Here is a 24,299-nt window from a genome sequence, read left to right as displayed (position 1 = left end):
CCCCCCCCCCCCGCTGGTTGGAGTTTTGCTTCATAGTACCTGATAGCTTAGTGTTTATGTCTAGCTTACTAAGTTAATAGGCTATTTGCCCATCTGTCCTCTGCTAGAATATGCTGGAAGGAAGAAACCTTGTCTACTGTATTTACCAGTCTCTCTAGTAGCTACAGTAGTGACCAGCAGAATAAATGCTATTGAAGAGACTCTGGGTGTCTTGCTACACACCTGCAATCCTAGCATTTGGGAGGCTGAGGCGGAAGGATCATGGAAAGGTCATGGCCAGCCTAAGCTTACATAGTGTGACCCTGTCTCAAAAAAAGGTACTGAAAGAAAAGGGAAAGGAAGGAAGGAAAGGAAAAAGAGAAGAGGGAGGATGAGAAAGAAAACTGGGTGGGGGGAGAAAGGAAGAGTTTAGAGTCAGAAAGAAGAATGCCTCAATTCTGCCTTGCCAGTTAACCCCTTCCCAGAGAAGACTGCATGAGAGGTTCAAGGAACAAATAGGGAATAAGCACAATTACTTTATTTCTAGCCGGGATAGTGCCTGATATTTTGATACAGAACATTCTGGTAAAAATGGGGTAGAGGTTGCTGCCCACACCCTAAGCAACACCTCTGCTCTACCACAAAGCCCAAGTCAAATTTCAAGGTCTCTGCCATTCTCTGCTGAGCACATGACCAGTGATACATGGTCTGAGATTCTTCTTATACCATTTGAGAAGCCTGTGGGCAGGCCACCTTAGAAAAGGAAGTCACTAGCCCTGGACTGCATGGCTTCATGAAAAAGGGTGAGAAAGAGAACCCAGCCAATACATTTGGCCTTTAAAAGCACATGAAAATGAAGGGCTAGGGATTTAGCTCAGTGGTTCCGCAGCAGCTTTCCTCAAAGGCGCAAGGGCCCAAGTTCAATACCAAATCCCCCCCCCCCAATTGCTTTTGCTGCAGCACTCAGGAGGCTGAGGCAGGAGGATCGCTGTGAGTTCAAGACCAACCTGCATTACATAGTGAGCTCCAGGTCAGTCTCAACTACACAGTGAGACCCTGTCTGAAAAAACAAACAAACAAAAGCACTTGAAAATGTAACCAGTCAGATGAGTATCCTCTTCCAGAGAAGATGCGGGAGGGCTCCTAGGGTGGGAAGTAAAGCTGAGAGTGCCCTGTCCCCCAGGGACCAATTACTATCCTCCTTTAAGACCTGCCTCACCTTTCATATTCCTCATTTTGTCAGTCCCCCCATATGCTGCCCAAGCCAGAAACCTGGGCACAACAAAGTTTCCCTGTTTGTATGTGTGCGTGGGTGTGTGTGTATGTTTGTGTAGTGCTGGGGATTGAATTCAGTCCTGTGTGTGCTAGGCAAGCACTCTTTAATACTGAGAGAAATCCCTGCCACTCATTTCCTAATTTTATTTTGAGACAAGATCTTGCTGAATTGCCTAGGCTAGCCTCAAACTTCAGTCTTCCTGCCTCAGCCTCCTGAAAAGCTGAGATTACAGGCATGAACCACTATACCCAGCTACAGAATTTTCCTATTCTTTAGTTCCCATGTTTGCATTGATTTTACTTCCTAAGAGGGTTTTACATCTATCCCTACTGGTTTAGCCCTGCTCTAGTTCAGGCCCCAGTCACTTCTGGTTTCCTAAACAGCTTTCTCCCTATGTCCCTATCTTTATTTTTAGCCCCATCACAAACATCCTGCACTTTTTTTTTTTTTTTTTCTTTTTTGGTACTGGGGATTAAACTTGGGACCTTGAGCTTTCAAGGCAGGTGGCAGAACCACTGAGCTAAATCCCTGGCCCTCATCCTGCACTTTGGCCAGAGTGATCATCCTGAGTGATCCCCATTTGGTCATCTCCTGCCCTGCTGCCAACTTTGCCCTAGGGGTGCCCTACGGGTAAGATTCATACTCTGTGAGCCAGTATAAAGCAGGCTGGCATGATCAGCCTGCCCATTTTCCCAGCTCTCCCTTCCCCACCCGTGTCTCTCTCTCTCTCTCTCTCTCTCTCTCTCTCTCTCTCTCTCTCTCTCTCTCTTCTCTCATCTCTTCTCTCCTGCCCACTCTGGGGGGATGGTTTGAGACATGATCTCACTATGTAATTCAGGCTGGACTTGAACTCCTTGTGTAGCCCAGGCTGGCCTCAAACTCGTGATCCTCCTGCCTCAGCCTTCAGAGTTCTGGGACTATAGGCATGTATTACCATGCCCACCTCCCCAGCATATTTTTTTTTTCAATAAAGACTAGCTAAGTTTCCTAAGGTAAGCTCAAACTTGCAATCCTTCTGCCTTATCCTCCCAGAATGCAGGAATTATAGGTCTGCGCCACCATGCCTACCTCTGACCAGAGTATATTTTAGTGTATGTGCTGCTGAAGTGAGCACTGAGCAGAGTACATTTAATGAAAACATGAACAGCAAAACATATTCAACGCATCTGTCTTATTATTGGTTTTTAGTGCTTATGATAAGGTCTTTTTTTGCAGGCAGACAAGCTATTAAAGGCTTTGAAAACCCACCTTAAACAGGAAGCAAAAAAAGAAAATATGAATCAGGTGAGTAATATTTTTTATCATTACTTATAGTAAAATAACCATGTCTGGTTAATGAACATTTTTTTGTGGAACTGGGGATGGAACTCAGGACGTTGTGCTTGCAAGGCAGGTGGCGGCCCAACTGAGCTAAATCCCTGGCCCCACTCTCATTTCTTTACTTCATCTCGGAAAATTCAAATTCCCTTTTTCAAAATGGAAATTGTATGTACTCTGCTGAATCACAAATCGGGGTTGTTGTGGCTGCTTGAGAACCACACCACGAACTTGATAAAGTATGACACACAAATGGAGCCGTGGGCAAGATTCCTGGCTTGAAATTGAGGCAAATGTTGCAAGCCCTTAGAACTTTGGGGAATTGGAGAGATTGGTTATGTATCTGGAAATGAAGATAAATATGAATGTGAGCTAAGAGTCAGACTTTGCCCTGCCTTCGCAGTCTCTGTAGCTCCATATTCTACGTTATAGACATTTCAGAACTTTGGGGAAGAGCACTGACATATGCAAGGCTTTGGGCTCCATTCCCGGTACTGCTAAATAAATTAATCTTCCACATTTGCAGTGCTGAGGCTCAAACCCATAGCCTTGCACATGCTAGCCTAGCACTCTACCCTGACCTCTACCCCATTGCTCAAAGCTAGAATTCAAGAGCCAGGCATGGTGGTGCACACCTGTAATCCCAGCCCTTGGGAGGCTGAGACAGAAGGGTTGCTGCGAGTTTGAGGCCAATCTGAACCACAGAGTGAGACCCTGTCTCAAAAAAAAGCTAAAATTCAAAATTAATTCTTGGTGCTGAGCTCCTAGCATTCACAGAGTCCTGAGTTCAATTCCCATCCCTGCCAAAACATCTAGTTTTTAAAAATTTCTATATCAATTAAAATTACTACACATCTTCCTCCTCCCCAGTGACTAAAGATTCATGACTGTAGATTTGCAGATTCCACTTTGGGGGTAGGGGATGTAGTTCAGGGGTAGCATGTATTAGATCTTGGTTAGATCCCCAGCACTACAAAAAACAAGCGAAAGATTTTACATTGGGTAGTAATAGTTAGATTCAATTTAAAATGATGTATTATTTCAAATTCAGCATCTGGAACTATTCCATTCTGAGCAGGACAATAATAAAAGTTCAGTTAGGTGTGGGATTCCTAAGTGATAACTCTGGTAATGATCTTTGATGGGTGGCGTGATATAGAACACTCTTGGGTAAGTCAAGAGCATTAAGGGAATCTAGGATTACCAAAACAAATTAGCCAAGGCCAAATTTATGGAAAAGACATCATTAATCTTACCCAGGACAGATATGTGTGACCTTTGGGATCTCCAGATCATTGCCTGGGGAGTGCCTGGCCGCAGCTTTGTTTGGGTGGAGCCACATGAGCGCAGAGGCCTCCTCTGGCTGTAGACCGGCTTTACGTCCACCAGTTAGAACCTGTCTGGATGTATGTTCCTATGTGGGCTGTGTGGGCCTCTGCTGTCCCGACTCAGACAAGTGAGTCGGAGGGCACACACTGCTCCCGCTGGCCTCAGGCTGACACGCCGCAGGGAGGTACGTGGGATTAAAGCACGACCCCTGGGGAGCGTGTCATTGGTGTTGGAGGACCTGTCCTAGTATGCGCCACCTGTGCTGAGGTGGGGTGGGGTAAGGATGGGAAGTCATTTAAAAGTGTCCTTATATATATATATCCCAACATTATGGAGACTCTTACCACAACAAGTGTTCGTTCTTTTACTTTTTTCCCTAGAAAGTGGGGTCCAGAGAGCATCTTTCCACTCTTGAGAAAATTGTCACTCCTCTGAAATTTTGCTCACCTCTTCCCATCCTCCATCTGTTGATCTCCTAGCTGTTTTCTGGGTTCCCCATGCAATCTTTTTTTTTTTTTTTGAGATGGGGGTCTTGCTAGGTAGCCCAGGCTGGCTTTGAACTCACAGCGATCCTCCTGCCTCGATCTCCCAAGTGCTGGGATTCCAGGTGTGTGCCACCACCTTGTCTGGAAGAGCTCAGCGGTCCTTGATGATGTCTCCTTACCTCTGCGCCCCTTAACTCCAGGCCCTTCATTAGTCACCCATTTCCCAGGGCTTCTCCTGGGCCTTGCACTGCATGGGACCCTCCCACATCTACAGTACTTCACTTCCGTCTGAACCCTTCTACATTTATTATTTTACTCACAATGTATTTGTTTTGTGTTGTAGTTCTCAACTGTATTTCCCCGAAAGTCAGACTTGACTGGAAAATAAGCCCTGATTTTCCAGGATTCTTATAAAACCTCTCCCAAAAATAAGCCCCAGTTAAGATCGTCAGCCAGATGGATGCATTTAGTACATGCACTTATGACAGATGTATTGAATTATAAAATAATAATATACAATTAAGTATAAAGAAAGAATATTAATACTTAAAATAAGTGATAGCATAAATCATAATTAAATATTGGTAAAGGCCCAAGCAGGTGTGATTAGAATTATTGCTGAGTGACCAGCTGGGGCACAGACCACACACATGCAACTTGATAATGGATGGATGTGGCTGTGTCTAATATGACTTTATAATTCAATATGTTGTGTGCTGTAACACATATTTAATGCACTCGTGAAATAAATGTTTTCTGATTTTTTTTTTTTTTTTTTTTTTTTGAGACAAGGCTTCACTGTATGCTCAAGGCTGGCCTTGAAGTCACTACATAGCACAGGCTGGCCTCAAACTTGCATCAGTCCTCCTTCCTCAGCCTTCTAAGTGCTGGGATTACATGTGTGCATAACCACACCAGGCAGTTTTCTGAATTTTGATGCCTGCAATTTTTCGTTGCTTTTATGTGGACCGTCATTTTCCCCCGCCTTTGGTACTGGGGATCAAACTTAGGACTTTGCACTTGCCAAGCAGGTGTGGTGCCACTGCTGAGCTAAATCCCCAGCCCTAAAACCATCATTGTTTGTTTTTTGGTACTGGGGATCAAACTCAGGACCTTGTGCTTGGGAAGCAGGCGGCAGAACCACTGAGCTAAATCCCTGGCCCATGGACCATCACTTTTGTTTGTTTGATTTTCGGTTTTTTGATTGATATAGGGTCTCACTGTGTAGTGGAGACTGACCTGGCACTTACTATGTAGCCTGGGCAGTCTTGAACTCACAGCGATCCTCCTGTCTCAGCCTCCTGAGTCCTGGGATTACAGGTGTGCGCCACCACACCCGGCTGGACCATCATTCTTCTTTGTTTTTGTTTGGTTTTGGTTTGTCTTTTTTTGGTACGGGGATTGAACTCGAGTCCTTGTGCTTACGAGACAGGTGGTGGAACCACTGAGCTAAATCCCCAACCCCTGGACCGTCATTCTTAATGTCATCATTTTTGTTGCTACTCTTGTCTCTTAACTCTTCACTTAACACCTGCTCTTATGGGAACTCTGTGAAGCCCAGCCTACTGGAGGTCATGACTTGGATGCAGAATTCATGGGATAAAATCACTGACGGCTGTGTTGTCACTGCACTAGGAGCAGGCTACATGGATCGGAAGTGCTCGTTTGAGGAGGGCTGTGTTGCTGGACATGAGAGAGTAGGGCCAATGGCTTGACAGGAAATGGAGTCCTAAGAAACTCAGGCTGAATTCGGGGTTTGGAGAGTTATGACGATGTTCCCGAAGATGACATGACTGTTTTTGAATAAATGCAGGTTTTTGTACATGAATAAATACAGATTGTTGTAAATGAATAAGTATAGATTATTACGCATGAAAAAAATAAGACATCCCCTGAAAGTAAAAGCCCTATTGTGTCTTTTGGATGCAAAATTTATTTAAGAACTGGTTATTTTTGGGAAAATCTGGCTTATGGGAGAATCATTTGAAGAGCTTTAAAAAATAAGATGCATAGACCTCACCAAACCCTAGATCAACTAACTAGATTGTCAGGGGATGGAGCCCACATGAGATGGACTGAATGTCAAGACCGAAAGCAGCCTCCCCCTTCCATGAGCACAGTACCCTCTGAAGTCTTGGAAGATTTCTGTGGAAGGAAATTAAATGGCTGGATCTCAACCGAGGCAAATTAGTGATTTAGTGAGACTCTGTTTCAAAATTTTATAAAAAGCCATGGGGGTGTGGCTCAGTGTGAAGGCCCTGAGGTCAGGCCCCAGTACTAGGGATAAAAAAGGGTGATGGCACACACCACAAACCCCAGCACTTGGGAGGCTGAGGCAGAAGGATCATTGTAAGTCTGGTCGATATGGCTAATTCAATGCCTGTCAAGACTACATAGCAAGACCTGTCTCAGAAAATGAAAAAAGAAACACAGCTGTGAATCTATTTAACTAATAGTGAGTGAAGTAGTAAAAATTTTAGCACATTACAGGCACTGAGCTATGGAGAATGTCTATGAATGTGCCAACAAAAAATACATAATGATATATAAATAGCCATTTGAACTAAGCCTTAAAAAGAACAATTACTGGGCTAGGGATGTAGCTCAGTGGTGCCACCACCTGCCTTGCAAGCTCAAGGGCCTGAGTTCAATTCCCAGTAAACACACACACACACACACACACACACACACACACACACACAAAGCTATTATACTTTTCACTGTAATCTATTCTTTAGCATTTGGGGTTGTTTGGTCATTTAGGGTTTTTTGTTTGTTTTGCATTTTTGTGTTAGGGATCAAACCCGGGGCATTGCATATGTATTTGAGGTTTTGTTTTTGGGTTTTTTTTTTTTTTTTTTTGATACAATTTATTTGGGTTTTTCTTTTTTTTTTATTTGTTTTTTGACAGGGTCTCACTGTGTAGTTCAGACTGCCCTGCTCACTGTGTAGCCCAGGCTGGTCTTGAACTCACAGCGATCCTCCTGCCTCAGACTCCTGAGTGCTGGGATCACAGGCGTGCACTGCTACGCCCAGCTTGAGTTTACTTTTAAAAACTAGAGTTTACTTATGAAAAATACAAATATCAAAATCAAGTCTTCGGTTTTTAGGATGCTTAGAAGGCCTTCAGAGTTAGAATAATGCCCGTTTTTACTTTTTCCTAATGCTTTTCTAGTTTTACATTTTTTTTAATTGAGTTTATTGGTACAATCTAGGTATACAATACAATTTCATTCATCATTGGGATTCTGTACCTTTACATAATAGGTCTTGATTCTCATTTTTTCGCCTTGTCCCTGCCCTCCCTTCACCCCCTCCTCCCCTTCCCATTTACAAACACTTTATTTCCATTTTTTCAGTTTCTCATATATTTTTCCTCTCCCTTATTACCTTTCCCCCACCCTTCTCACTTTCCCTACACCTTTAGCCCTTTTCTTCCTATTTTACATTATTAATTATCTCATTAGGATCCTGTGTACTATTAATAGTTTTTTGCACCAAAGAAACTATTCGGTATTTCAGTTAAAGAAATCTCTGTATGAACATTAAAAATAGGGAATCCTAAAATAAAACTAAAAAGGAAAGTAAGAGAGAAAAGGCAATGATGTAACATTAAAATAATCCTTAATTCTGGAGATGAAAATGGTCCTCGAACATATTTAAATTGCTTCTTGCTCTTATAGTCTTATTCTTTTTTTCATTATTTAGAGAATATTTTATTAGTTTCTGTAATCAAACCCACGTAGATATGACCTTACATATTTAGTATGATGTGTTACCCCTATACACATGGAAAAAAAATAAAAATAATAAAAATAAATTAACATTTCTAGACCAGTATGGCTGCCCATTTCTGTACTATGCCAACTCAACACAGTAAATTGGGATGACTTTTTCCAAAGTTGGCAGCACCGTTAAAGTTTCCCAAAATTCAATATATATGTGTGTATACATACGTACATATTTATATTTATATAAAAAGACTAATAATAGTATGTTATACATCGATAGCAGCAACAGCTTTTCCAGGTTCTGCAGTCATCTGAACAAAATTATAGAAATTCAGCACATTCCATTAAAAACAAAACAACAACAACAAAAAAAAAAACCCAAAGAAAAGAAAAATATCCAGAAAACAGCAAAGTTCTGTTGCTGTTGTGGTACCTGGGACCATTTCTTTTTTTATTAGCATCTTAATCATCATCTGGAAAGAGAACATTCTAGAGTAATATCATTAAATGTAGCTCTGATAAAGCACGGTCCCTACTATGTATCATAAAGCAGGTACTAGATATTTTACATTCATTGAGGTATGATACAGTACTGTCCTACATCAATAGTACTAGATTCAGTTTTGGTTTGAAATTTACTTTGTCTGCAAATAAGATAGCTACCCCTGTTTTTTTCTGGGCTGCTGTCACATGGAGAATTGTTTTCTATCTTTTCACTTTCAGGCTATGGGCTTCTTTTTGCACTAGGTGTGTTTCTTGTATACAACATATTATTGGATTTTGCTTCTTATTCCATTTTGCCAGTCTATTTCTCTTGATTGGTGAGTTGAGGCCATTGGCATTGCTGCTTATAACTGATATGTACTGACTTATTATTGACATGTTATTGGCCTTTTGTTGACTCTTTTTACTGGGGGACCTTCTCCTTTTAATTTCTTGCCTTGCCTATTTGATTTGCTCCGTTGGGCCTCATGGTGTTGTTGCCTTCATTGTCTTGTTCTAGGATCTTGTTTAGAATTCCTTGTAGTGCTGGTTTGGTATTTGTGTAGTTTCTCAGGTGTTCTTTGTCATGGAAGTGTCTTATTTCCCCATCCATTTTGAAAGAGAGCTTTGCTGGATACATCAGTCTAGGTTGGAGGTTGTTTTCTTTTAGTACTTGAAATATCTCATTCCAGGCTCTCCTTGCCCCAAGGGTTTGTGTTGAAAAGTCTGCTGTGATTCTGATGGGCTTTCCTTTGTATGTGATTTATTTCTTTTCTCTTACCGCTTGTAGTATTTTGTTCTTCTGTTGGGTTTCTGGGATCTTTATTATTATATGTCTAGGTGTAGATTTTTTTTGCTTGTAGCTAGTTGGGGTCCTATATTGCCTCAGTTATCTGAATGTCAAATTCTTCCCCTCTGTTTGGGAAGTTTTCTGTCATTAATTCTGCAAACAGCTTTTTAAAGTCATTTGTATTTTCTCCTGCTACTTCATGTATTCCTATCAGTCTTATGTTATTCTTCTTTGCATCATCTAGGAGTTGTTGGATCGATTTCTTGTGATCCCTTACTGTTTTTAAGAGACCTCTCTTTTCACGGTCACTGGCTGCAATCTTATCTTCTATATCTGAGAGTCTATCTTCGCATTCTTTTATTCTGTTGCGTAAACTTTCAATAGAGTGTTTAATCTCCTGGATATCTGTTTGAATCTGTTTTATGGATTCCATTTCTTTCCTATGTTGGGCGTTTATTTTTTCCATTTCTTTCTTATGCTGGGCCTTCATGGCTTCTATCATGGTCCTGAGCTCATCTATTTTTTTGTCAGTTTCTGCTCTAGAGTCTCGAATCACGACTTCCATTTTGCTCACTATCTCTGTGGTTATCTGGGAAATTATTTCTGTTTTGAATTTTTCTAGAGCCTGATTGATCTGTTTTGTTACTTCCTGTGCTTTGAGTTCAGGGTGTCCTGGTGGTTCACTATCAGCCTTTTCATCCTTATTTTCCCTACTGTTTGCCATTGGTAAACTGGAAGTCTGTCCTTGTGTCTTGCTTAAGTGTTTTCTCATTTTTATTTTTGTTGTCGGACAGTCCTTGGTTTAATCTCTGGATTATCACCCAAATCTTCCTGATATAGTTGCGCCCTAGCTTCTGTGTCTCTAATGACCCACAGACATTCTCATCTTCATAAAATCAGAGAAGACAGCTCATCAAATCAACCGCAATGCTTTACCCCAACTGATACAATCAGCACCACATTAAGATCAAGCACAACTTGGACACTGACCACCTGTGGTAGTCACTAGTCTATTACCCTTAAATCATTTGAATTAAATTGAAATCAAGAAGCAGTCCAGAACATGTCTACAGTGAACAAAATTTCAATATAGTGTATTTACCATTTAATGGCTCAGACAGAGCGAGGATGCAAGACCCCTGATCTCAGTTAGCTGATGGCTGACCCCCATGATGCTGACTGACCTCAGGCTGCAAGGACCAGATTGAGTTCCCCAACCTTCTGAATGGTTGAACTCCACAACGTTCTATTACAGGTTTCCCACGCCCTTTCTTTAAAGATGTTCAAAGTTGGGAACTCAGAAAAATACCCCTGATGACCACCTCTGCCTCTGCAGAGTGGGTCCAAAGACTGGCACAGTCAGGAGGTCTGAGAGTGTAGGGGGCGCTTATGGAGGTTCAGGGGCGCCTTCCTGGTGCTTGAGCGATGGCGGCTGGGTCGGGAGCAGGCGTGGCTCTTCTCTAGTTTTACATTTAAATCTTTCGTCTGTCAGATTTTCTTTTCGTGTGAGAGAATGGCCAAGCTTTCTTCTCACCAAGAATATAAAAAAACATAGCTAATTAGCATTGTGTGTTGAATAATGAGCACTGCCTTCCTCACTAAGGGCAGCTGTTATCAGTGACTTCTTATATAAACAGGTCTGTTTGGGATTTTTATTTTTTATTTTGACATAGGGTTACACTAATATACTAAATTGAACAGGCTATGCTTGACTTTGCAATCCTCCTGCCTCAGCCTTCCCGAGTGCGGGGTTTGTTGGCCATTCTGCCATGGCCAGCTTGTAACATGATTTTCATCCTGTTTAAATTCTGGTTCTTTCTGAGCATCATAACTCTGTGTAGGACATGGTGCATTTATGTCTCTCTTTAGGATGAAAGTCGAGGTCTTACACTGTCCTGTGACGAGACTGAGGTACAGATTAACAGTGAGGACCATATCACCAAAACAAGGCGGCGGTGCCAGACAGCCCAGGGGAGCCCTGCCTTCCAGGTAAATGGGACTGGCACTCTGAACAAAAGCTACCATCTGGGACAGAACTGGCACCTTCTCAGCTGGCTTCGCTTGTTGGTCTCACTGTGACGCTGGGTTTTGGAAGAGTACTGTGTGCTACAATATCCAGAAGGAACAGACATGTTGTGCCTGGTTACTCTGTCTGGGCCTGGGTACTGGGGAAACACTAAGTATTCAGTGTAAATTAAATACTTGTTGAGTGAATGTGTATGTTCACTAAACATCGGTAAGTAAATAAAGAGAGAACAACCAACACAGAATGTGGTTTTAAAATTTTTTTATCAGTACATATTTGTGGTACATAATGTTTACATTCATTGTAGGGAGTAGATACATAATGTACTCAACATATCTTGATTCTTTTTATTTCCCTTGCATTCCCCTCCCTCCACCTCTAGATCCTTTCCTCATTTACAAAAGAGTGGTTTTAAAGTTCTGTTTCTGGGCTGGAGATTTAGCTCAGTGGTTCTGGTGCCTGCCTTGCAAGCTCAAGGGACCAGGTTTGATCCCCAGTACAAAACAAAAATTAAAATTCTGTTTCTGCTTGGCATAGTGATACACACCTGTAATCTCAAAACTCAGGAGGATGAGGCAGGAAGATTGCTGCAATTTTCAGGCCAGTCTAAACTGCATAGCCAAATCTTGTCTCAAAAATAAAAAGTTCTTGTTGGCCATGGTGGTGCACGACTGTGATCTCAGCACTCAGGAAGCTGAGGCAGAAGGATCACTGTGAGTTCAAGACCAGCCTGGGTTACATAGTGAGTTCCACGGCAGTCTGAACTACATAGACCCTGTCTCAAAAAACCAAAAGAAAAAAAAATAAATAAAAAAAGTTCTCCTTTTTGGCCTGGGCCAGTCCTTAGTCTTTCATTGGTGTGGTAATGTGACTGGGCTTCTGCACTTCATTTTGGGCAGTCTCATGCACGTGTAACTTTTACCAGGCATAGTCCTAATGTCTTACTTTGTCACCTCTTATCCTTTGGTCAGCAGACTACCTAGGTCTTGTATCAGAGGTAAGAGAAGGAAGCTTTCCATTTGTTCCAATGATCCTGAGCATGTTTTTTTCCCAAATTCACATTCTCATGACACTAGGTGAGGCTGAGAATGAAAGCCACTACTCTGAAGTCTTACTCTTATTTTTTTTTCTTCCTCCTCGTTTTGTTACCTGTCTTTAGAAGGAAGTGATTACTTCATATTTTTTATTACATTATTTATTTCCTTTATTTAATTTAGCAGGATCATTCTGAAGTAAGCCTAAGTCATCTCACCAAATTGCAGAATCAAGAAGGGCAGGAAAACTGGGATCTCAGAACTACTGGAAAAATTCCTCCTCTACCAGACAAGAGCCATGGCGAGGAGCATGCAGTTTCCTCAGGAAAGAATGAAATAAATGGTATGTCAAGACTTTAAAGTCTCAGCCAAGGTGGCAGCAAGCCCCTGGTGCCTTTCCTGCCTCTTCTGCCTGCTAGGGCTGTTGCTACCTGGCGGTCCTTGGCCTGCAGCGCACCACTCCGATCTCTGCCTTTGTCATCATGTTACCTTCAAGATCAGCCTGGACTACATAGGGAGGCGCTGTATCAGAAAAAGGGAAGACAGGGGCTGGGGACTTAGCTCCATGGTTCCGCTGCCTGCCTTGAAAGCACAAGGACCTGAGTTTGATTCCTGGTACAAAACAAAAGGGGAAGACAGAAAGAGTGTCAGCAGGGCCAGGGATTTAGTCAGTGGTTCTGCTGTCTGCTTTGCAAGCAGAAGGTCCTGAGTTGGATCCCTGGTACCAAAAAAAAAAAAAAAAAAAAAAAAAAAAAAAAGAGTGGTGGCTGGAAACCACAGGGACATTAATCCTTCCTTGATGACAGGAGAGCCTTCATTTTTGTCTCATTAGCCCTCTGGCCAATTGCAGAGGATGGGACTCTGCTGAGTTATTTTTTCTTTTCTTTTCTTTTTTCTTTTTTTTTTTTTAGTGGGAGAAGTTGTTTGTGAAATCTAGGGATGGAACCCAGGGCTAGCCACACATTTATGGGTCTGTCTACCTCTCTGCTATTCCCCCATCCTAGTTTAACCCCCACCCCTCCTGGTCATTTTGATTCATGTGTCTCAATGAGTGTGTGTGTGTGTATGTGTGTGTGTGATACAGGGGATTGAACCCAGGGCCTTGACACTGAGCTACATCCCCAGCTTTTTTCAGCTTTAATTGAGTTTATTGGTACATTTTAGGGATACAGTACAGTTACATCCATTGTTGGGATCTTGTACCTCTACGTGACAAGTCTTGATTCTCATTTTTTTCCCTTGTTCCTGCCCTCCCTTCACCCCCGCTCCCCATCTGCAAACACTTTATTTCCATCTTTTCACTATCTCACATTTTTTTCTTTTCCCTTATTACCCTTCCCCTACCCATTCCCCAGCTCTTTTTTATTTTTTAATTTTGAGACAGGGTCTCATTAAGTAACTAAGTTGCCCAGGCTGTGCTTGAACTTGCAAACCTCCTGCCTCAGCCTGTCAAGAGTGCTGGGATTCCAGGTGTGCAGCACCATGCCTGGCATAGACCCATTTTTAAAGTGTGATTTAAAGCAAGATGCAATATGACAGTTGGCAGTGAAGATCTCTAGGACTTAATTTCTCTTCCTTGGATAAAAGGGTGGGCCGGTCAGTCAGGTTCATCCCTTGAGACACAGGTAGTTTGGAAGATTAAATTAAACCATATAATTTCTTGGAGAAGAAATGAACTTTTTATTAATTTCAGAGCAAGAAAAAAGTTGCAAGATTACCAAGAGTTCCTGTGTATGTATATCTTATCCAGATAGCCTGGTTTTCCAAATAAGGCTTTGCCTTATCCTTTTCTCTAGTCTATTAATGTGTGTGTGTACTGTATGGTGTATAGGGGTATTTTTCCTGAACTCTTTGATGTGTGTATGTGCCCCTTTCCTCATGATTGTCTGTCTTTATGCCCAGACTGGGGATTGAACCCATGGTCTCACACATGCTGGGTAAATACTCTACCATTGTGCTATGCCATAGCAATAGCACCCAGCTTGTAGAATTTGTTTTGTTTTGTTTTGGGGGTGGAACTCAGGACCTTGTGCTTATAAGGCAGGCACAGCACCACGGAGCTAAATCCCCAACAGCACTTTTTAAGTTTTATTTTGAGACAGACTCTTGCTAAATTCCCCTGACTGGCCTTGAATTTGAAATTCTACTATTTCATCTTCTTGAGTTATTGGAATTACAGGTGTGCACCACTGGGCTCAGCTAAATGTGTTTTCTTAAACAAGAGTTTTCTTACATAAATGTAGAGAGTATAGAACGTTTCATTGGTATTTATTTCACAGTAAACCCCATAACTAAGCTTTTTAATTTTTTCTTTTTTTGTGTGTATATTCAGATAAAGGTGTATTAGGCATTGAACCCAGGGCCCTCAAACTGAGCTACATCTCCAACCTGGTTTTTTGTTTGTTTGCTTCTTTTGTGGTACCAGGGTTCTAACTCAGGCCCTTGTGCTTGCAAAGCAGGCAGTGGAAACACTGAGCCAAATCCCTGGCCCTCCAACCTGTTTTTTAAATTTAAATTTAAATTTTTTTGTACTGGGGATTGAACTCAGGTCCTTGCGCTTGCAAGGCAGCCCACTGAACCACTGAGCTAAAATAAATCCCCGGCCCAAACCTGTTTTTTTTTTTGTTTGTTTTTTTTTGATAACAAGACCTCCTCAAGTCACCATGTTGTCCAGCCTGGGCTCAAACTTAAAATCTTCCTGTTTTAGCCTCCTAGAGTGCTAAGATTTCAGGTGTACCACCATTTCCAATTTCCAAAAAATTTCTTAATGAGAATTAAAAAAAATATTTTCATTATTCAAGTCAACAAAGCTTAATGAGCTGGGTATGGGGGCACACACCTGCAATCCCACCCCTCAGGAGGCTGAGGCAGGAGGATTGCTGAGAGTTAAAGACCAACCTAAACTATATAGCAAGACCATGCCTCAAAACAAAAAAACCTTAATGGAAAAATATTCATTAGTTCTGTATCTTTGGCTTTAGATAATGAAGATTCAAAGGAACCTTCAAAAAGAAATTTTCAGTATACAGAAGGGATTTGCAAACTTGGGAATAGGAAAAGAACCGCAGCCACTACTCCAAGTAAGTCTTACACACAAAAAAACACGAGGTCGTGGCTGGCCCACTTCAGACTAGTGTGGGAAAGTCCATGGAGGGTAGCAGCAGAAAGCTCAGGCTAGAACCAAGGCTTACCTTCTACTGCTCTGTTTTGAGCTTTGAGATCTTAGGCAACTTATTCTCAATACTCTAGCTTCCTCAGTGTAAATGACTGTACTACCTATTTCATCAGGTTGATAAGCAGATTGAGAGTCTCTTTTCTGTCACATTACCTAGCACAGCCAATAGCAGGTACCAGGCTGTCAGCAAATATCTGATGTGTAAATGTCTACAAAGTATTTGACACAGACAGTGCCCACCATGTACTAAGTTTCTAATGAATCTAAAGGACTCAATTTTTGTATATGTAAGTTTTATTGCTTGTATAAAGGTGGAACAATGCATGGTACATTCAGTGTTGACTTGTGTGTGGGGGTGTGTGTGTGTGTGTATGTATTTTTTTGGTACTGGGGATCGAACTCGGGCCCTGTGTATTTTTAGTTGTTAGAATACTTATCATATATTAGAAATGTTTATATAAATAGCATAAAGTAGTGGTCAGCAAACTCCTCCCCACCCACCTTGGTTAGTCTTATATCTCTTGAGCTAACTTTCCACACTTTTAAATCATTTAAAAGATGAGACAGGGCTGGGGATTTAACTCAAAGGTTCTGCCGCCTGCCTCACAAGTGCAAGGACCCGAGTTTGTTGTAAGTATTATAAAGTACCAAATTTGAGGAACTAGGGGTTGTGTCTTAGTCATAGAAATATGTGCTTAGCATATAAGAGCCTTGGCTTCAATCCCCAGCACTACCCCCCATCAAATTTGTGATGATTAAATGAAAGCTATTAACTGGTCAGTAGGACAGGACAATCTCTTAGTCTTCTTCAGACTAAACCAAGCTGACAGGGAAATGGACACTGGGGAAATGGTGAATGTTTAACAATCTACAGGATAAATACCTTTGCCACGAATGTCTAAAAACTATCTGCTTTGAAATTAAAGTTTTAGGAACTAGATAGTAAAGTTGAATGTCAGGCCATGGTGGCACATGCCTATAATCCCAGCACTCAGGAAGCTGAGGCAGGAAGATTGCTGCAAGTTTTGAGGCTAGCTTGTGCTACATAGTGAGTTCAGGGCCAGCATGAACTACCCAGCAAGACTCTTTTCTCAAAAAACAAAACAAAACAAAAACCCAAAAATAAGTAAATAAAATTTAAAAATAAAGTTGAATGTCAGGGATGAAAAAATGTGAACAGAAAAATTCAGGAAGGTGACTGACTGGATTTTGTCTTAATTTTCAAATTTTGGGGAAATATTCTAGACTTTAAAAAGCTCCACGAGGCTCATTTTAAGGAAATGGAGTCCATTGATGAATATATTAAGAGAAGAAAGAAACACCACTCATCTCATGAAGTGAAGGTACGCAGATAAAATTCATGTTCTTAGTGGGGCTAAGTCATTTGGTATTAATTTTGAAGCCATGGAATACCCCAGTTAGTACAGCCAGCTGTGTGTGATTCTCCCCGAGGGATCGTTTGGTTTGGATTTAACATCTGTAGCTTGAAATTGTTAAAACTCTCAGGATGAAATGAAGTACCCTCGCCACAAGAAGGCAATTCCAAGTGGCCACAAGTTCTCTTTTTGCTGACATTGTGCCCATGATGCATCAAGGAGGGACTGAGTATGGCAGGAGTTGTCGTCCTTCCTGTCCATCACTAGGGGACTGTGGGGTGATTCACAGTGGCTCCTGAAGGGCATCTGTGGTAATGCCTCCCTAGGGTCTGTGGGCAAGGCCCTGCTGGGCTCAGCACCCTCTCCTGTAAGCGGAGGGGATGCAGGCAGCCTGGAGGTTGAGTTCCAGTAGTGGGTTGATGCGTCCTAGGAAGTTGATGTACTGGCATCTGGGGTTAAGAGGGTACCCAATAGAGCGCTGAGAAACGTTTGGTTTGGACTTTAATAATATAGAATACCTTATTTGTCAAAAAAGCATTTAAGGCAGTTTGTGGTATTTAAATATAACAGGAAACACTATGAAATCCATTCAAAAGTGGCATAGAAGCTGGGTATCGTGGGACACAATTGTAATTCCAGCACTTGAGAAGCTAAGGCAGGAGGATCTGCCAGTTTGAGGCCAGCTGAGTTGTGAGTTGGGAGGCCAGATTGATAGCGTGGTTGCTTTTAAAGTACAGCATATAAGCTTTTTTTGGTGAGAAGCTTAATTAAAAGAACAAATGTTCTTTTCAACTCAACAGTATTTATAAAATCAATCACTGTTACTTAAAGATACCATCAACTTGCTGACAGCAACAAAGCCAAGCCATGCTGTTCAATGTCTCTGTGCCTTCATCACTAATTTAACAGCATGGATGGGGAGGGGAACCCAAAGGTATTCAGTGTGTCCATAGTTAGGGTGTCTGACGTATTAAGAAGGGCTAAGTATCGTTACATCCAGGGTCAAATACTGGCACAAGAGGGTCAAAAGCACAGCCACTCTTCCTGCATAGGTGCCTGAGTACCAGGAAGTGGATTTGTTAAGTCCTTGATGGACAGTCAAGTGTTCCTTATTATGTGATAGGGAGGACTTAATTTTCCAGGTAAAGGTAAGACCAGTACAACTGCTTAAATCACAAAAAATTTTCATTAGCACATATCTGCGATACTTACCTGTAGCGACAGGGTTTTTTGAGACAGGGTCACACTATGTAGCCCACGCCAGCCTTGAAATTGCGGTGATCCTTCTGCCTCAGTCTCTCAAGTGCTGGGATCACAGGTGTGACCACCACACCTGGCCCTCATTTATTCTTTGGCCTTGACAGTATCTAAAAATGATAAGCTAAGTGCAGCCCTTCACAGCTGTGTCAATGTGAGCATTTCTTTCCCTCTCATTTTGTTTGTTTGAGCCAGGGTCTCACTGTGTAGTTGAGACTGACCTGGAACTCACTATGTAGCCCAGGCTGGTCTCAAACTCACAGCAGTTCTCCTGCTTCAGCCTCCCGAGTGCTGGGATTGCAGGTGTGTGCCACCACGCCTGGCCCCTCTCGTTTTTTATGGGGAGGGAAGTATTTTTAAGAACTTTAAAATGCTATTGCACAGGAGTGGGTGGGGCAAGGGAGTAGGCAGAATCATTTGTAGATTCTGCATGCTCAATCCGTAGTAGGTTCTTTAAGTTAATATTTTAAAATTGTGTATCACATCACACCCTCAGAGGTCCCACGACTACAGCTACAAGGGGCCATTTGGCCACATTCTTTCTAGTTAGAAGATACTTGGGTCTGTGGCACACACTACCCCATGCACAGCCACCACAGCAACCCAGCAGAGGTAACTGCGCAGTGGTCAGACAGGCAGTACAGGGCAAGGAGGGGAGGAAGGGATGCAGGTCCAATTCCAAGCGGGCGGAAAGCAATGAATGGGAGCTTCTTCCAAACTTTGGGAAGGACACAGTACCATGTAAGAGGCCAAGCTTTTTCTGTTTCCCTTCAGAAGCAGCCTGGCAGTCAGCGAGGGGTAATGACACCTATACCTCCAGGAGCAAGGCGCTCTGCAACTTGCACTCCCGCCAGCCAGCTGCGCTCACAAGGACAGGCCCAAGGCCATGCCGGGCAGAGTGATGTGAGTCTGAAAGGATCTGTCAAGCGCTCCGGGCTCTCAGTGACGAAAATGAATGTCAGGTGAGGAGATCACGTCCAAAAAAAAAAAATGTGGAAGTGATTTCAGGTGTACTTGATTTAGTAAAAAGGGGGAAAATCGGCTATAGAAAGATCAGCAGTTTTGATTTAAGTGCTAATCTTTCTTTACATTTGGCTTCAGTTTTCTCGTTTGACCCAACTTTCCTAGGCACATATTTGATAAGGATAAAATATAAGATATTGGACTGGGGATTTAGCTCAGTGGTTCTGGTGCCTGCCTTGCAAGCACAAGGTCCTGAGTTCAACTGCTGGTACCAAAAAAAAGAGATATTGTTGGTTAATCTTCATTTTATGTTAACTGATTTTTTCCTTGAAGGGATTTTTTTTTTTTTTTTGCTACTGGGGGTTGAACTTGCTACCTTATGCTTGTGAAGTAGGTGGCAGAACCACTGACCTATAAAATCTCCAGCCCTTTTTCCTTGAAGTTTTGAATTCTATTTATTGAATTAGCATGCAATATGAGGCATCTATAATTTGTGGTCCTAATTTCATTTAATATGACTTAAGAATGGTGGTCAAAGGTCTAAGCCTTACTTCATAGCCATGTGTAAAAGCCTGGACCTCACAGCACCTCTCCTAATGCATACGATTGTCTCAATGCTGTTGTGGAGCCCTGGGTAGGAATCTGAGAGTATGGACTCAGGGTCACCATCAGCTCCGTTTTAATTTTTTCTGGTACCAGGGATCAAACTCTGGACCTTGCACTTGTGAGCCAGGAGTGGTGCCACTGAGCTAAATGCCCAGCAATCAACCCTTAGTTATAAGTCCAGAAGTTCCACTCTATTGACACTACCAACAATAAATTTATACATCTGTACTTACATATGTCACTACTGAATCTGCCTGTTGAAGAGTCAACATTAGTGTATTAACCACGGAGACAAGTCACTGCCTGCTGACTGTTGACAGATGTGCTATCAATTATAAAGCACTTCCCAATCACTGAGATACACTCATGGCGATTTGCCGTGAGGAGTCTGGGCCAGTTTACAGAATGCTCGAAAGGGTGACATTACAGTGTTCTAGGAAGATGCTATCATCACTCTCCTGGCACAGCAGCCTCCTGTCCCTTGGACCTGGTGTCACAGTGTCTGTTGGGGGTGGCTTCTGGATCAGCTTCTGAACTTTCACTCGAAGCTTACAGCTGTATCCCTCACAGTGCCTTTCAGGTCAGTGGCCACAGTGGAGACACCAGAAGATTCTAAATGTATGTTTTTCAAGTAATGAATAATAAAAAGTGGCACAATTTAATTTGTCTTCCCATCAGCCTCTTAAAAACGTGTTTTCTGCCTGGAGATGTTCCAGGACATGCTTTCATTTGTAAACTTCACATAAGAACTGACAGCTTGAATTCCACTGTCCTGTTTAGGTTTTCAGCTGCTACTAAAGATAATGAGCATAAGCGTTCACTGACCAAGACTCCAGCCAGAAAGTCTCCACATGTGACTATGTCCGGGAACACTCCAAAAGGCCAAGTTGTGTTCGGGACACCAACATTAAAGACCACCAAGGGAAATTCTGCTGCTGCTGGTAATATGCTTCATCTTTAAACTTCCTGAAATTGTCTTTCTTTAAAGCCTCTCCATGTATATAAAATCAAAAGCAGGTCAGGCGTGGTGGTGCACCCCTGTAATCCAAGCACTCAGGAGGCTGAGGCAGGAGTTCCAGACCAGCCTGGGCTACATAGTGAGTTCCGGGACAGTCTCAACTACATAGTAAGACCCTGTCTCAAAAAAACAAAACAAAACAAATAAAATAAACTAAGGTGTTTGAATTTAAAAAAAAAAATCAAAAGCAAAAATTTTGTAGCTGGGGTGAGGTACATACCTGTAATCCCAGCTACTTGGGAGGCTGAGATAGAAGGATCACAAGTTTGAGGCCAGCTGTACCAATAAAAGTAAAATATTTTTCTAAATAAAAATTAAAAATAATTTTTAAAGGTCTGGTAACGTAGTTCAGTGAAAAGTAACATGAAAAAAACTTGTACATTTTTAACTTTATGGTACAAAAATTCACTTTATTTCTTCTTTTTTTTTTCTTTTTTCTTTTTTCGGTACTGGGGATTGAACTTGGGTCCTTGTGTTTACAAGGCAGGCCACCAAACTGCTGAGCTAAATCCCCGGCCCTCACTTTGTTTCTTGATACTGAGGTTTGAACTCAGGACCTTTTTACTGACCTACAGTATACCCAGCCTTTTTTTTTTTGAGACAGGATCTCACCATGTTGCTGAGGGGGGGTCTTCAAACTTATGATCCTCCTGCCTCAGCTACCTAATTGCTGGGATCACAGGTGTGCACCACAGTACCCTATAGAAATTTACATCCTTCAGTGAGAATAGCCTTTATTAAAAACAGCCAAAGCTAGGACACTCATAGGACACTCATCCTTATGCATTAAGGTGTTTATATCAGTTTGAGTTAATGGTAATAGGATGATTAACAGAATTTTAAAGGGCATCTATTTTAAGGAAAATAGGCTGAAGCATAATCCACTATCTCTTTAAACAGAGTTCTCCATGCCCATTGACCCTAGGAAATGTCATGGCTGTCAGATGATTTTGGAGCTGCTAAGGGGAAATCTATTGGTTAGCTGTTCTCAGTTTTTTTCCTCCTTTGATTTTCAACCCTTCCCCTTAATCCTACATCTTCTTTAGCCCATTCTTATAGATGGTCCTAGCCTGACCAGGCTGCTAAAACACTGTCAAAGCCTTGAGTGGCTTCTGAACAGCTGAAGCTTCCTTCTCAGACCCAGAGTCTAGATCAGGGCACTGGCATGGTCTGGTCTGGCGGAGGCCCCTTCCAGCCCTAGGACTCCTGATTTGTATCTTCAGGCGGCAGAAAGCGCGAGCAGGCAGAGACCCTGTGGAAAGTACTAATACCATCCAAGACCCACTCACCCCCAGGGGCCTGCCCCAATTCTAGTCACACTGGGGATGGACTGAGGTATCCAGACTAGATTTTTAAGATTTAGAAGTGACACTTTGATTAAAAACTACTATAGCAGATCCTTTTTCCTAAGTCCTTCAGTGTTTTGAGATTTTTTTTTTGTTTTCAGTTATTACTCCGCTCAAACTGACAACCATGACAATGCAGACTCCTGTCTCCAATAAGAAACCAGTATTTGACCTTAAAGCAAGTTTGTCTCGTCCCCTCAACTATGAGCCACACAGAGGTATGTGGGGTGCTTTGAGCTACAGGGATGTAAGAGACCTCAGATTAAATCTGTCTCTGAAAATATCAAAAAATTCCAGGGACTCAGAAGAAGCCACACCTGAATACCCAGAGCTGTCCTCTGCCCCTACTTCCCCATGGAGCCACTTGTAAACAGTTTCCTTTGAACAAGTGCTAAATGACTGGTTCATGTAAGCTTTTATTAACTGAAAATATAACTTCTGAAGAACGTCACTACAAAAACATAAAAAACTTCAGCCCAAATGAAGAAACTTTAGCCCATGCTAGGGTCCCACCTTGCGGCTTGTGTTAATAATGGGACTGAGACACAGGCCTTTGAATACCTGTTTGAGTCCATCCTTTTGTTTTCTTCGTCTCAGGTGTTCGTTTAAAATGAGAACACCTGAAGTGTGTACTGGAGTAACCACCATGTTGCACAGTAGACCTCTTTTAACGCAGCCCTCCCGTCTCCCTGGTCCTCCTGACTACTCCTCGGCTAACCACGGTCCCTCTCTGCCTCTTACTTCAACTGCTTTTGAGTATGTGCAGCACAGCAGAGTTGAGAAACTGTGTGATTCTAATCATAACTCGCAAGAGTGTCTCCTCCACGCCCCATGGCCTGGGATCTGGGATTCACGCTATATAGTAACATATAGTAACTTCCCTGTGTATTCCTTTTTTTTTTTTTTTTTTTTTTTTTTTTTTTTTTTTTTTAGGGACCTTGCCCTTGTGAGGCAGATGAGGCAGGCCCTAGCCTTCTTTGTAGTCCTTTTTGTAGTTACTTATGGCCTTTGGGCTTGTTTGCTTACTAATTATCTCTTACCCCAGGACCTTATCTGGTGTGAATCCTTTAACAGTCTGTGTTTCTATTATTTATTATCTGACCCAGCTAATTGTGTAAGGGTTATTAGAGTGGTTAATGACGTATGGACCAATTAAAAACGTTTTATCTTTTACAGTGTGAAATTAAAACAGTGGCAGAATGCACTGGCAGGTACCCACAGAAGAACCTTATAAAGTTGGAAATATAAGTAAAAGAATATTAAAACTGTCTTTTTCTTTGTCCTACCCAAGGCAAGCTGAAACCATGGGGGCAATCTAAAGAAAATAATTCTCTGAATGAACATGTGAGCCGAATGAATTTCCGTAAGAAAACTTACAAGCAACCTCCTCTCCAGACCAGGTATAGACATCCTCATCCTCATCTATTGTTATCATTTTTCAATTCATTTTTTTTTGGGGGGGGGTACTGGGGATCTATCTCTGGTCCTTGTACTTCCAAGGCAGGTGGCAGCACCACTGAGCTAAATCCCCAACCCCACAATTTTTCTATTTTAAAGACAATGTATGGACTCACTGCTAAAGGGCACATCTTAGTGGCAGTTGGGTTTCAGGAGGTTAGAAGTGGAATGTCTCAGTCCATTTGTCTTGCTGTGACAAGATTACTGTTTGTGAGGTCCTATGGGCGACTGGGATGAGGCAGATTCAGAGTGCCAGTTTTGCATGGGACACCAGTGCCCAAAACCCGGGCACCTTGGCATGCAAGTCGATGTGTAAATTCTTTGCTGCCAAGGAAGCCAGGTTTGCAGAGTGTGGAGGTCCTGCTTGGTGGTGGTGGTGGTGGGATGCCAGGGTGGTGCTTGGAGGCTTCTTTCAGCAGGAAAACAAGCTGAAGCCAGAATTCACACTGGGCCTCCCTGCTTAAAGCAGTCCTGACATGGTCCTGATGCCTATCACATGGCTCTGGGCCTACGTCCAGCCTTTACAAAGGCCTTTACCAATAATATTTGTCTTTAAGATAGGTATGTGGTCTTGGACTTTTTCCTTTTGGCATAATCCACTCCAAAAAAACCCAGTGGCAATAGTTCCAGCACTCTCCCCACACTACGTG

The 24,299-nt window shown here is 42.3% G+C and overlaps 1 protein-coding gene across 6 annotated transcripts in view; it reads left to right on the top strand.

Annotated features, from left to right (window-relative positions):
* Nusap1 (nucleolar and spindle associated protein 1) overlaps positions 1–24,299 on the top strand; it is a 61,939-nt gene that overhangs the window by 36,480 nt on the left and 1,160 nt on the right. For 2 of the 6 annotated variants that reach the window (XM_010624722.3, XM_010624716.3), the window contains 9 exons: positions 2,471–2,539; positions 11,260–11,379; positions 12,634–12,793; positions 15,432–15,530; positions 16,871–16,968; positions 19,033–19,220; positions 20,608–20,768; positions 22,293–22,409; positions 23,483–23,591. In XM_010624722.3, the coding sequence (XP_010623024.1) occupies positions 2,531–2,539; positions 11,260–11,379; positions 12,634–12,793; positions 15,432–15,530; positions 16,871–16,968; positions 19,033–19,220; positions 20,608–20,768; positions 22,293–22,409; positions 23,483–23,591 (1,061 nt within the window). In that variant the 5' untranslated portion in view covers positions 2,471–2,530. The remainder of the gene's footprint in view (positions 1–2,470; positions 2,540–11,259; positions 11,380–12,633; positions 12,794–15,431; positions 15,531–16,870; positions 16,969–19,032; positions 19,221–20,607; positions 20,769–22,292; positions 22,410–23,482; positions 23,592–24,299) is intronic. The other 4 variants (XM_010624717.2, XM_033765007.1, XM_010624720.3 and 1 more) reach the window with 4 other exon arrangements.

This window comes from Fukomys damarensis, unplaced genomic scaffold (assembly GCF_012274545.1).
Source record: "Fukomys damarensis isolate Sample0158 unplaced genomic scaffold, DMR_v1.0_HiC HiC_scaffold_17, whole genome shotgun sequence".
NCBI lineage: Eukaryota > Metazoa > Chordata > Mammalia > Rodentia > Bathyergidae > Fukomys > Fukomys damarensis.
The sequence above is the reverse complement of the archived record's forward strand: the minus strand, read 5'-3'. Positions and strand labels throughout refer to the sequence as shown.